The sequence below is a fragment of the Ciconia boyciana genome, chromosome 3, assembly GCF_034638445.1.
Source record: "Ciconia boyciana chromosome 3, ASM3463844v1, whole genome shotgun sequence".
Lineage (NCBI taxonomy): Eukaryota > Metazoa > Chordata > Aves > Ciconiiformes > Ciconiidae > Ciconia > Ciconia boyciana.
Window position 1 is genome coordinate 103,787,719 of NC_132936.1, and position 14,355 is coordinate 103,802,073.

Here is a 14,355-nt window from a genome sequence, read left to right on the forward strand (position 1 = left end):
ACTTAATTCTTAGTTCTTAATACAAGATCTACTTAATTCTTAAGGCTGCCTCGTCAAAATCGTGTATGAGTAAGTTTATTAGTGCAAGTTTATAGACTTGTGTTGTTTAGTTTGAAGTAGCTGGCTTCCATAAAGGCAGTTGGAGCACACTTGAGTCTGTTACTTTCCTGACGACTTTCCCGCTCTCTGAGCTGATGGCACTAATGCTAGACAAAGCAGGTGTTGCATATGCTTACACCAAAGAAATGTACATCTTGACTTCATTTTCAGCTGTGTGTGCGTGCTCTCACAAGTATAGTGGTGTTAATTATACTGTACAAGGTGCATATGTATTTTCCTCTGCTAGTCTCTTGCAGAGTTTTAGTACTAAATCTTTTAATGTCCTATTCACAGTCCTGCCAAAAGGCCTGATCTGCATGTCACTTGGGGAATGAACGCCGTCTGTGCTCTGAGAGGCTGGTGTATACCTTGGACTCTGGGCATCTGCTCTTTATACATCTTGGGCCTAGTTCTGCTCCGTACATGCATTTAATATTAAACATGTTTGTCAGCAGGAAGGAGGAGAATGCATTCTGGACTGGCAGCAGAGCCCTTGGACTACCCATTGAACCACCTATACCTTTTGTACCTCCCTGCTTCATTTATACCAGAGCTCCCTTGTGTTCGGTGAGAGGGAATGGCTGCCATAATTTCCTTTTTTCTCTGAATATATATGGATTCTGCTGCCCCTCTTTCATTTTCTGGGAATTGTTGTGTGTAGGATTTTGGAGCTTTTGGAAAGCAGGTCTGTAAGGGTTGTATAGGATGATTAAACAATTCTCCAGAAGCTGAAACCTTCTGGAATCCAAATCTTCTGCCTTTTTAAGCATACTGGAAGATAAGTATATTAATTGATAGAAACTTTGGCTCACAATTATAGCTGTTCCTTTGTTTTGTTAGCATGTCAGAGCACTTTGAGGTCAATGCATTGCTTCAGGCCTAGTGATGGAAAAAATGCACTAATCGATAGCAAGCCACCAACTTCTAGGCTGCAAGTTAAATGTGTTTTATGTGAAGTAGTGCTTTCCATGACTTTGGTGTAGGACATAGTTTATGCTAGGAAAAAATAGATCAGGAGGCTAAAATTATGAAAGAGTTTTTTGTAATAAAGGAGGAAGTCCTTTCTGTATACACTGTTCCTCTTTTTCGAGCTCCACTGTTCTCATATTATATCCCTTATGGATCTGGGCAGTCTGACCTGTGTGATAAACACAGAGTTAGCGCTATTGCTTATTGGTTGGTTTCAGTAACTTCAGGCACATGATGAAGCAAGAACGCTTCACAATATGGTCAGTCTAATTCATGTAGAAAGGTACAGGATCTGTTCCACGTGGCTTAGAAAGCAAATGTGTTCATTGCTGGTCTGTTACATACAAGGCTCCATGTTACACGTTAACATCTGAAAGGAGATGATCCATTTATTCTGTCAGAGATTTGGGGTGTTTGTTTTCACATGTGTAGCAGCTGTGGCTGGGCACAATGAATATTTATTTGTTTTAGGGGACTGGTTCAGCCAGGCAGCATGGACCTTGTTGCATGAAGTATGTGGTGCCTCTTAAGCCAGCTTAGCAGCCACAAGCTGTTTCCTAGGTATCTGTATTTTGCATTAGGTATCTACAACTTCTAGATAAGCTGCTGGTGTCTTTGAAAGCGGGCTGTGAATGTCAGTTTTGCACTGCTCTGTGCTATTTTAGTGTTTATCCAGTAAACAGAGCTGGAACAAAAATTACACAAATTACTGGAACCTTGCTAAAATGACTTTGACTTTTAACCCAGAAATGCATATACAATGAAATGCTGGGAATACTTTGGACAACTGGATGATATTTTTGGATATACTGAAAACAAACCAACTTGCGTCTAATTACTGGGATTATGATGGGCTATGATTTGAACTTGTGATGGAGCCAGGGATGCAAACAGGAGCATGCTTCACAGAATGCCAAGAAGACAGTGCTTTATGAAAAGGGGAAGAGGAGCCATGGCTGTTCCACAAGTGCATTTCTGGCTTCCAGAGTGAAAAGCACCTTTGCTTGTTTGTTGAATGGCACTTATGAAGACAACTTCTGTTACAACACAGTAGCTATTTTAAATTCCTTTCACTTGTTAAGTCCTCTGAGTAGTGTTTCTCATTGACAGTAACAATCTCTTAGGCAGTTTCTGAGCTACCCAGCAGCTGTGCCTGACTGGAGCAACGTCTTTGAGGAAACAACAGACCTGTTTTCTGAGAAGATGCATTGGGGTGTGAGCAGATGTCTGCAGGGAAACCTTAGAGTTGTGCTGGGCCCCACAGGGAAAGGTTAATGACAGGGTGACTGACGGAACTGTAATTCTCCCCCACCTGATCTCAGACCTCTGTGCTGCTATGGTGTATCATCACTCACCTTCTTCGCTGTTGCAGCTTTACACTTCCACTGAGGCTGGAACCAGTTAAGGCAAAAACTTCCTGCCCTAGTTCCTTCCAAAGGAGCTGAAAACCTCTGTTTCCTACTATTGGACTGTGAGGATGCTGTAGGACCGTTGGGCTTTCTGAGCGACCATACAAAGTGCTCCCTCTGTCCTAGTGCTTCATACAACCTTGAAATCACAGCTGCTGTTTCAGAAGCTTAGATATTTGTGAGAGGACTTGTCTCTTGACAAGCAGCTAGATTAAGAAGGGATGTTGGAAATACTGTGGTTTGCTTAAAAAAAAAAAGTCATCTAATCCCACTGTGCTGCCAGTGGTGCCGAAACCCATGCTCATGTGCGCTACGAGCTGTTCATAACGGAAATGTGTCTGCTTCCAAGCCTATTGCAGACCATGCAGAGCTTCAGAGCAGATTAGTGCTATAGGATCCATCACCGTGCAGTAGATGCTGGATGGATCAGCCTGAGTGATATTGTTCCATGTGCAAAAGTACTGGGTTTAGACATCGTGGCAAAGCAGTAAAATACAATATCTGCCAGTAAAGTATGGTGAAGTTGGTTAATGTATAAATACAGCCAGATTCAGCTATGTAAAGGACTATTCAAGGCAAAGTTCCACTTAAACTACAAGACTTCTCTGCACCAAGAGGCTGATAAAGGTCTGGGGTTTAGCACCTGCTGCACAGCTTAGAGCTTTACAACACATGTAAAGGTGAATTGTAGCAATACCTGTAAGCCAACATGTATGGCATGATGCAGAGATGACTCTGAATGCAGTTGCTTAGCATGTGGCTGTTAATGAATAAATATCTGACAAGGTGGGCCTTAAAAATCTGTTCTTTCTTCCCTCTTCTGGGGGACACAGCTAGCTGCATTGGCTTGGTGTTGATCTGACCTTTCCAAGAGATCTGAGTCTGTCCTCGTAGCAGCTCCTTGCCAGGTTGCTGCTTGTTCCCAGCCTCTTTGACAGACATCTCTTCCTGCCTGCACAGCCTTTTCTCTCAGCTGTTGTTAGCTGGTGCTTAGCTGCAGCTAAGTGCATTAAGCTTTTTTTTTGACTGTTGCTATGTGGGGTTTCTACCTCCTATCAGAAGATCTAGTAGGGTTGCCACACTTCTTCCAGCATACAGTGTAGACTGATCTAGGTTACAGTACCGCTTCTGTCCTTAGGTGAGAAAGTTAAAGTCTCTGGCTGCAGAATTAAATGCCTCAGGCATTGTAGGTGAATTGAGGCAAATTACTAGCTGGAATAGAAAAATTGCATAGATATATTTAAGGGCATGATGTTGCACGATAATCAGTGCTCTGATTTCTGCCCCCTCCCCCTGCCCCTCCCAACAGTTCTTGCATATACACCTCTCTTTTCACATCTTCCTTTTCTGTTTTCCTGTCCTCTTTCCCTCTTTTCCCTTCCAGTATCTTAAAATAGCCTCTCTAGCTTCAGAGCTGTGTAGAAGGACTAGTGTAGGTTTGATATCTACAGGGCCTGCTGCTGGCTCTTCTGTTTTAGATATTTTAGTGATTGCTCATGGAAAGATAGCACTTCCCATAGTACTATTTAAAAGTGCATATGAATTATATTTAATACATAAATATGAGTCCTATTAGACTGTCAGGATTGATGAATCTCATAATAGTTTTTTAATCTTTTTTTTCTTCTTTCTGCAATACTTTATGCTTCTTACTGCAGTAACTTGTTCTTACTTGAAGGGGTAGGTGTCTGTGTGCCTGGGTTGCCTCTGCTCTGAAACAAGGAATGTTTGTGGTTGCTAATTCCAATTTGGACTTGTCCTTTTAGTTAAGAAGGAAGAGTGCAGAGAACTTGGAAAATCTTTTCCTCTCTTCTGTGGTGGTGGCATGTGTAACTTCTTTCCTTGCTCTGACTGTCAGTGCCCTCCTCCTGTTCCTGTGGTGCTTGTGTTGGAGGACCTGCTGTTGGTGTCACCATTTTATTTCCTCATCTGTGCTAGGATGCCACTGCTTGTCCTTCTGTCTTGCAACGCTCACAGGTTGGTTTTTTTTTTCCCCTTATTCTTACATAGTTTTACAGGAAAGTGTTCAAGAATATTTCTCATGTTGTGAAGTCTTACTTTGGTGAAATACCTTGCAGTTGAAGACTGAAAGTTTTAGCAGATGGATGGGAAGTTAAGCTTTTCCTCCCTGAAATGGTGTGTGCTGTGTGACTATTCATTTTAGTTTTTTCCAGATACTCACATATGCACATGAAAAGCTACCACCACCTTGTGGATTTAACATGAGAGTTTCTCTATAAACAGATGTTTGTTGATTAGTGTTCCTGGAAAGTTAAGTTTCTTATTGTCTTGAGTGTTTCTGACTCCTGCTTTACTGGTCACTGAAACACATTTCACTCACACCATTCTTCTACGTAATCCTAACTTTGGCACATATGCCAACATTTTTTTTCCAGAAAGGTGGTTACCTAGACATTTTCACCACTGGTGTGTAACCTTAGGTTTTCAACAGGATGTAGAATTGGTAACTTCACAGGAAGTGTAGATCTGTAAGTGTCTCGAGCAACCCGCAATGAAGATGATGTATAAAATATAGACAATAGTTATGAGCACACTGGAAAGCTGGAAGAAGAATTCTTAGGTGTTCACTCACTGTCACGCATTTGTCTTTGGTGTGAGAGGCTTAACTTTTAAGTGGCTTTTCTTCTTGGTTGCTAGAGTACAGTACTGTCCTGAATCTTCAAAAAGCAAGAAAGAATAGTTCTGATAAATGTGGTGCATCTTAATAAATTGAGTCTCTCAAAATGTTTAAAAAAAAAAAAAGAGGAAAAAAGATCCCTTCAAACTGTTTTACCATAATGGGCTTAACATTGGTCTTATTTTTTAATATTTACAGTTTTTTTTCAGCTGCAGAATTTGGCCACCACCTCAAAGGTACTCATCATTAATATAAGATATAGCATACTAGAGATGATGTGCTAGCGGGCTTATTTCACAATTCCAAACTGCCACCTGCTGCTAAAATCTATAGCATCTTTCCTTGATGCTGAAGTATCCATCTACCCCAGCACCTGCCACATTTCACTTAAGTAATTGTTTGAAAATTAAAGGTTACCCACTCTCCTGTGAAAGTTGATGGAGACTTGTTCCAAAATCAGCAGCTCTTCCCCTTCCTGAAATAAATTTAGGGGTTATAAAACTGTGTCCAAAGTGGTCACAAACCTGTGCTGGATTATGAGTCCCGTTGTCACTTACGGTGTGCCTGAGCTTTTGTTTGGCTAAAATGGACAAAGGAGTCTGCTTCACATGATGTAAGAAGTGTTTGCCCTAAGAAGAACAGAGGTCCTCTTGAACCAATTAGGCAAAAATAACAGCTGGGCTACCCACTAATAAGGAAGGTGCTGCTAAACCTCTTTTCATTGTGAGAAGAAATAAATCTTTTAAGGCTTACTCCCTTGCATTTTTATAGAGAGCAATTCTTTGAAAAATTCAGCAATCCAGCTGGGTGATATGTGCAGGAAGACTGTGAAGAAGATAAAGAAACTTTTAAAAATAAAAAATGGTATTATAGCTGTTAGATTTGGCAATTATAAATGTTTCATTGAAGATTTCAGTATTTAGAGAAAGTTTTACTGTTTAAATTGTTAAGAACGTGGAGTTTGGGGTTAGCACAACAGGCAGTCTCCCACAAGTTCCTTGTAGCCTGTTCTGCAAGAGGACATTCCTTCCTGGAGCAAATCTCTTGTGATATCTTCTTAAATAAAGGCAGTCCACATATATTTTTAGTAACTCTGAGAGAAAAGCAGGAAGATTTGGAATATGGAGGTTACAGAGGATTGGGACAGGTAATGCTAACTTTTTAGCCTTACCTTTTCTGTGGAAATACCCACATCCTGGTCAAGCAGCTAGTTGGTAAGGGAGTGCACTGATGTTGTCCTGACAGATTGGCTCTTCCTGAGGAAAATCTGTAATGCACAGTGGGGGATGATTTGGAGGTGGCCAGACATGAAGGAAGGAAGGAATATCTAGAATTCCTGGGTGGGTGCTATATACTGTGATTTACTGAATGTAGGACATTGTATATGTTAGTGGCAAATGGTGACTAGAGCTATCTTTTGTTTGTTACCGTCCAGTAAGATACACATCTTCCACATGACTTCATCCTAGATCTGTGGAGAAGAATAGTTAAGGACCAGAGCAAGTGTGAGAGCACTTCTATGCATCTGAGACATGTTCTGTTAGTACCCCAGATTATTTTGGGAAAAGGACAGATTTTTTTCACGGTCCTTACTGCCTAGGTTTTTTTTTTGTTTGTTTGAGTTTATTAGGTATGGCCCCATTTCAATAGCTTTTTGCTATTAATACCTGAAGTAATTTTCTTATATAATAGAATTACAGAAGATTTAATGCCTGAATAAACAGTTAACTGAGCTGAACACTTAACACTTCAACATTGAGTTAGCTAATCTTTCAAAGGTATGTGCTCTTCCGAAGTGCTATGAGGTGTGAGTAGAAGACTCCCTTTGAGTAGAAGACAAACAAAAATATTGCTATTTTCCCAGATGCTACTACTATGTACCTGTTCTGTGGAAATGCTGCTTCTCTGTATTTTTTCATTCACATCAGTGGACTATGGGAAAACAAGCAGGCAAGTCACAGATGAACTCAGTGGCACAATTATTCTGATATCTGTGGTTTTCCTCTATCAAACCCTCAAGATCATTTGAATGTTGTTAGGAACGTCTGTTTTTGTAAATATATTGTAGCTGAGCTGTCCTTAGAAATAAAAATTAAGGAACAAATTTTAAATCATTGGCTGCTGTCCTAATGTCCTGGCTACTGTTACTTTGGTCAGCGGGTGGCCTGGTCAGCCTTTCCAAAGCCAATTTTCATTTTAAGATATTTTTATTTCTTTGAAATAGGCAAAGCCTTTGGAAAATGAGGGAGCAGCCTGCTTGTGCTTGTGTAGATGAAGGCTTATATGTGCAACAAAGTAGCTGTAGAGTTTTTATATTCTGTTTGCAGTAATAGTAAACAGAGCATCTAAAATAACCACTTGTACATTGCAACAAACACATCATCATTTGCTTAAAAAGAGTTATAATTACAGTTGACGAAGCATGGACACCATAAAAAATGCATTAGTTTGGCTTGACACATTAATTACCTGTTTTTGCAGATGTTTTTATATATTGTTGTGTGAACAGTTTACAAAATAATTACAGGAAAGTAATATGGAAAATAAATTAAGTGGGTGGTTTCTCGCCTTAATATTTTCATTCATGTGAATCTGTGTGAGGCACAGCTGCTCCGTAGCAAATGCAGAGGGAGAGAGACGGGGAATCTTGAGGGGTTTTTATTCTAAGGTCTCTATGATCAGCCTTGCTACACTTTTATATCTTGCTTTAGCACTGTAGTTTTTAAACATGTAAAATGACATTGCTGATTTAATCCCAGTGATCAGGAGGGGGGAGAACCTTTGATCCTGATCAGATGAAATGTAAATCTTCTAGTATCTAGGAAAATAAATGAAAAATCAATATTATTTTAAGCAGGATGATCTTTTATGAGCAGTTGTAAAGATTCATCAAAGGCTTTGACACAGTTTAAACATTTCCTGTTTGCTGCCATTTAAAGAAAAATGCCTTTCAAGTTATAAATTGTAATTAAAGAGAGATACCTCTTTAGATTATTGTGGGCTAACCACAGAATGGAAATAGGAGCTCAGTATGTTCACACAGTGTTTAAATCAAAAGGTCTTCACTAAGAATAAATTAGTGGATTCTTTTAAGAGTACATGTTTTGTGTAACTAAAAACACTATTCCATAACAAAATGCAATATTGCCTTAAAAAAAAAATGCATAAAGTCTGCATCACAGCTTTAACATCTGTCAAGTATAAGGATTTGTTCTAGTGTTTTAGTGATTTATTAGGTTTTAAGTGAAGAGTTCTATGACCCGAAATTTGGCATAAATGCTAAAGATTATTTTTAGTTTAATGGGGTATTTATTATTACTCATCACCCCTGTGTTTAAGGCTTTTTAAGTAACTTTTTCTTTTTATTTTTTTTTAATTCATATCCTGTGTTTCTTTACAGATTTTTGTGAGATATTGGCTGTTTATATGGGAATTTGTATTGGAACGTAGCTTTTTACATTTTCTTGGTTAAACTAATGTAAAGAATAAAAAGCCAAAATCTCACTTCCATAAATCCAATTCTCAAACATCCACCTGTTACGGTATTCAGAGACTGAACTGTTAATGATCTTATTTGCAAATAAGATGCAAGAACTTGTTGAGTAAATGTTGTTTTGTGAATCCACACCCTGTTTTATGGCTGAAGATTTGAATGAGTGAACAGTTTGCAAATGATATTTAACAAATTACTCAGGAAGGAAAAGTAGAAGGAAAACTGAAATTAATGTCTTGTGAAAGTAGGGAGAACAAAGACAGCTCTAAGGGGACATCCTAGCTTGTTTGCATTAATTACTGTAAAATTACTGAAACATTGAAAAAGGCAATAAACATCCCAACTAAATACACATAACTAACAATTAAGCAGTAGGCTTGGCTTTTATGATGGCCTTAGACACTAACCTAGCAGTTTTCGACCAGTCTGCTTGAAGAAGACGCTGGCTGAAGAGTTTGTTATTGCTGTGAGATGACTTGTTTTCCCTGAGCGACTACCACTGTGTGTGTCTAAGAGAATGTGGGTGGTCACTGGTGGATCGGCACAAGAAAGTTTTATGGTGCTGTAAGATTAAATGTAGAGATGAAAGCAAGAGCGTTAGTCATGTTTTAAGAAATTGCAACACACATTTATAAAATACTGTGTATCTATTCTCTTCTGATAAAGCCAAACCCAAGTTCAAACAATTGAGTGTTACTTTTCTTTTTTATCGTAGATGGCAATAAGACTGGCAGTCTCATCTAGGGGAATTTCCCTAGATGAGTCCTACCAAGTGGAGGCTGATATTAGAGGTGCTGGCCCTGGTATGAAGTCCCCTCTGTCTTTAGAATGAGAGAAATTACTGAGAAATTGTTACATATCCATAATATCGTATGGGGAAAGAGCGCTGAATTTCTCACTGTCCAGTTTCTACCCAAACCAAGTGTAGTCCAAGGTGTTTGCAGAGCAGGGCTGTGTGTCTCTGTCCGAGGAGGTGACAATCACTTTTCCCTCCTGCTGTGAGGTGGATAATAAGATTTACAATAGATCACTTACAGCAGAGCTTGAAGTAGATGGTAAGTCTCTTCTACTTACTCTTGATGGAGTCTGTGTGTTTAGGTAGTTTGTAGTCATGATATAAAAGGGAGGGGGAGTCTTTATTTTAACAGGGTCAAAATGACTAGTAGTAGACCATGGGAACATAAAGTGGTAAAGAGCCTCTGCCTTCTTTACTCTCTGAGTCTAAGGATAGTTGAAAGCAAGAGGAATGATTCATTCCCTCTTGCAGGGGGCTGGGGGAAAACAGCAGCTCTGAGAGCCTACAGCAGAGGAATTCTCTAGGAACTTTCTGAAGAGACCTCGTACTTAGTTTTTCATTATGATCTGCCATCTTGAAAGTGTTTTGGGAAAATTGAGCAGTCAGACAACCTGTTCCTCCTCCTTTATTAAGGAGTCAGTGTTAAAGCTAGCCAGATCTGGCTGACCGAAGGATCAGAGCGATTCCTCCTGCCCTGAGCTGCTGGAGAGACATGGCTGCAGCTTACCCCTTCTTTGGGTCCTACCACTAGTGAAGCTGAGCACAAATTTCTGAGAGGGGCTTGCGTGTGCACACACATACCCTGTATGGACATGGCTGACCATAAACAGATTGACATAGGCAGAAGGATATTCCCTTTAGAGACACCTACATAACCACAGGCAGTGTGAACAGACCAACCTCTTTTGAACTATTGCTGGTCAGGCAAAGACCTGCTGTTTAGGTCTCTCTGGTAACTGCCCCCCAGTTCCATGATCCAACTCTCAGACATTTTGTCTAACTTGCCTGCTTATCTGGCTTGAAGTTTGTTGGCGTATCTTATGCACAGAGGCTAATGAGCATACTCACGCAGAAAATAGTGAGGAGTAGAGTTTAATAAGAAGGTAAGACAGACAGTGGTGGTCAGGTACGGGGCTCAGTCAGCCCAGCATATTGACCAGCAGCCTGCCTACCCACAGTCAGCCCATGTAATTCCCACCTGTTTTCTCATGCTTGTGCCCCCCACTCCACCTTGACCCCTCCCTTTCCTCGCCTTTAGTCCTGCCCCTAAGTATCTCACATCTTACACATTGCCACAATCCTCCCTGAAAACCTCCCACAGTAAGTTTTGCATGCGAGCATTTACAGAGTAAGTTCTCCCTCAGACATCCCATAATAAGTTTTCTCTTTTTTATGAGACTCATTCTTGATAACCCACAATAATCCTTTTTTTTTCTTATCAGTTACCAAGTTTCTGGTTGAACTTCTTCAAGGTTACACTCAGAGGTTCCTTTCATGGCCCATTGATCAGTCTTATGAGTTCTCGTCTTCGTTATTGTCTCTGTTATCTGCTGTTTGTTAGGGCTTGTGTATTTGCGTGTTTAATTTATTACCTCTCCTGTTCCTTGACTTGTCTTTCATGTTGAGTAGCTGTTAGGTAGATATCCTTGCAGTTCCTTGTCCTGTTTGAGCACTGGTTTGTGAGAGGTGCTGGCTTGCACCTGTCGGTGCAGAAGCTCGTCACAGCCAAGGCTATGTTTCTGCAAGTCTTGGATGGCCTCATTTATGGCTGGAAGAGGCTGTCAGGGCCATATGAAATCTCTGCTATTGCTCTGACTTCTGGGACAGTTGTCTGTAACTATTTTTCAGCATAGTAATCTCAATTCTCTGTTATAACAACTGTGGCTCACCATCTTTTTATCTTTGCTTGGTGGTTGAATGGTTGGGTGTTGTCATCACAAATTTAGTCTCTTATAAGAATATACTGGTCATGATGTGAATGCCTAAACATGAACTGGAAGTTTTAGAGTGAATATAGAATTTGTGAGGTATCACAGTATTCTCACCTCCTGCGAGAGTTTGGATAGATTAGATATAACACAAAGGTTGTTCCGTCATCTGGGAAGTGAAGTAGTTGGAGCAAGTGCTTCGTCATTTCTTCCTGTGTCACCCCAAGCCAACAGTCAAGGAGCAGGTAGCATTGGAAAGCTATGAGCAAGAGTTCTTGGTGCCTCTCATGTTGCCTTCTGGCTATTGACAGTATTTCTGATTTTCTTTTATCCTTGGGAAAGCCCGTATCAGAAACATGGGGAAAAAACAAGTTTCTTTATTGTTTTGTTGTAAATATCTTATCGTGTCTTCCCTAATTGAGGTTTTTTTCGGGTACAGTGTTCGGATCAGTGGTTTGTTTCAGTTCTTACTTATGTTACCATAGGAACATATACCAGATCACAGAAAAATGAAGTAAGACTTTTTATTTACTTTAGTCTATAGCAAGGCTTGAATTGTTATTTTTGTAGAACTCTGAGATCATAGTACTTGCTTTTTATAAGATGCATATCTGTAGGTTTGATTATGAGTAACCCAAAGCAAATCAAAAAAGGTAGAATCAAAGCAGTCATGTGCTTTGATTACTTAGTACCTCTCTCTATAGAAAAAATCTTTCTTTTTCTCCGTTGAGGTGAATCAAGTCCAACTCGTCGAGAAGCAGTGAAAAGGAAGACTGCAGAATACCTTATGCGTGCAGAAAAAATTTCCAGTCTCTACCATAAATCCTCTGAAGATGCATCTGTTTCTATGGTAAGCTTTAATTTCTTTTTTTTATGAACCAGAATTTGGTATAATTAAATTGTCCTGTCTTTTAGCAAAGTATATTTGAGCTTGAGGTTCAAAAACTGTCTAGAATTTCTCTCTTTCAGGAGGCCTGAGGAGCATTTTGATGTTACATTTCTGTTAAGTTGTTGTTCTTTTCTGATTCTTGTTGGTTGCATTTAATAGCATTACAAGGAGTGCTTGATTTAACCCAGGCCTGTTTGTTCACATGCTTTCCTTCTACTCCGCAGTTAATGAAGTAAACATTTTTAATAATACTAAAGAATATAAAGGTAAAGCAAAAAAACCCACCAGCATGTAACTTTTTTTTTGACTTTCCCATGAGAATATTGCTTGGTCCTGTGGGGAGCAGAAAGGCTGTTGGTTTCTTTAGCCTAGCACATAATGTTGTATCAGAAGTGAGTCAAGCACATGGCAGGGGGATGAGAGATGAATTTCCCACAAAGTAAGTACTTAATTGAGCAAAGGTTCTTCCTGATCCCTTCAGATGTTTCTCTTGGATGTGCTTGAGTGATCAGCTGGTTCTTGATTTTTGAGGGGTTTCTGTAGTAATTCCCACCTTCTTAAGCAGAAACACCCTTATCTGTACTTGTACAAAAGACAAACAAAGCTTATTCCAAGGCACCCTCAATAAATTTCTACTTTGCCCTTCCCCAACCAATTCCTTTGAGACTTATCTGTTCTTACTTTAGACTTTTACTGCAGTCATGCTAAACTGTGTGTGATTGTCAATGACTGCCCTATTGTAGTAAATATAAAAGTTACCAACTTCTTATCTTTCTGCATTTATTTCAAGTGAGGACAAAAGGCGCAGAAGATTATTGCTTCTTATTTTGCACAGATCTAAAAATCCTTTAAGGAGACCACTGCTGCAAAAATAGGAAGCCTTATAAAATCCAACTGCTAATAAGTAAATTAAAAAAGCAAAAACACTGATTTTGTGAACGGTAGCGCTTTTTATGTTGAGAGCCCACAAGTACAATTTTGAGGATGTTCCAAATGGGATATATTTTGTGAGATTTGGAGTCTTGCTGCTGCTATGAATTGTACTTTGAACAATTTTGTATTTTGGACTGATATGAACTCCTACTAGGTAGTCTTTCTTTGGGTCAAACACCCCTGAAAATGGGGAAGAATCTATGTTGAATGAAAACCTCACTGTGTTTGGAATCTGCAGAACAAGAAAAAACCATTAACAACCTATTTTTGCCTTTTTATAAGTTTAAAAACTAATTGTGGTTGGGAAGGAGGAAGAAATAGGTTCCATTTTTGTATGTGAACTTGAGAGGTAAAGTATTTCCTCTTTTATGCTGTACTGAATAAGGCACATCCCTTCTTTGCAGATCCAAAGGAAAGCAGGATTAAATGGGATAAGACAAGAAAAAAAAAAGCAGTGAGAATAGAATACCATTCTCCTTCTGTGTTGAAACTCAAAATTGACAAGTTAGGGCAAATCTGACCTTGCACAAGCAAAATGTTGCACCTGGCTCATTCTCCTTTTTACAAAAAAAGCCATGCTTCCACGATTTGGCTTTGTTTTACCTAAGTCTGTATGTGTATTTTAATATCTTCTATTTGCTGCTCTTCATAATGGCTAAACTTGACTTTTATCTTAGAGGTTTGGAACTTGCTGGCATCAAGGGCAGATGGTGCTGGTGGGTCACGATGGTTGTGGTGAGGAACAGCTTGTCTCCAAGTTGATAGCTGAAAGTTAATTGGGAGAAGGACTTCTCTCCCAAAGTTATTGTAAGGGTAGTGGTAGGAACCACTAAGAGTTGTCATGCTCTGTGCTTTGGCTTAGTATCTTAAGGGAAGTGAGGAATGTGACTCTTCCTGTGCGTTGGTTGCGGAGCAGACCTGAATTCTTGCACCTTAGTTACTGCTTACCCTTTTTACTGCCCAAGATAGTTTATATTGGAGTTTGCATGAATTATTCTACCCCATCCAGACAATGATAAGTGCACTGAAATGACCTGCATCTATATACAGTGGGATTCATGGGAGATACTAGTGGAAACATGCAGATATTTTGTGTCCTTCTCCTAAAGAAATTAAGTCTGTGGTCTACAAGGTTAGTGCGTATGCCTCATTGCACCATCACTTCACATCAGCTTGATGTTTCTCTAACTGCTATTACATG

At 39.6% G+C, this 14,355-nt stretch overlaps 1 protein-coding gene across 9 annotated transcripts in view; it reads left to right on the plus strand.

Annotated features, from left to right (window-relative positions):
- Window positions 1-14,355, plus strand: part of RPS6KC1 (ribosomal protein S6 kinase C1) — a 105,594-nt gene that overhangs the window by 28,297 nt on the left and 62,942 nt on the right. For all 9 annotated transcript variants that reach the window (XR_012041649.1, XM_072856913.1, XM_072856910.1 and 6 more), the window contains one exon: window positions 12,064-12,182. Coding sequence is in view for 8 of the 9 variants with exons in the window: in XM_072856913.1 (XP_072713014.1) it covers window positions 12,064-12,182 (119 nt within the window). In the remaining variant the exon portion in view is untranslated. The remainder of the gene's footprint in view (window positions 1-12,063; window positions 12,183-14,355) is intronic.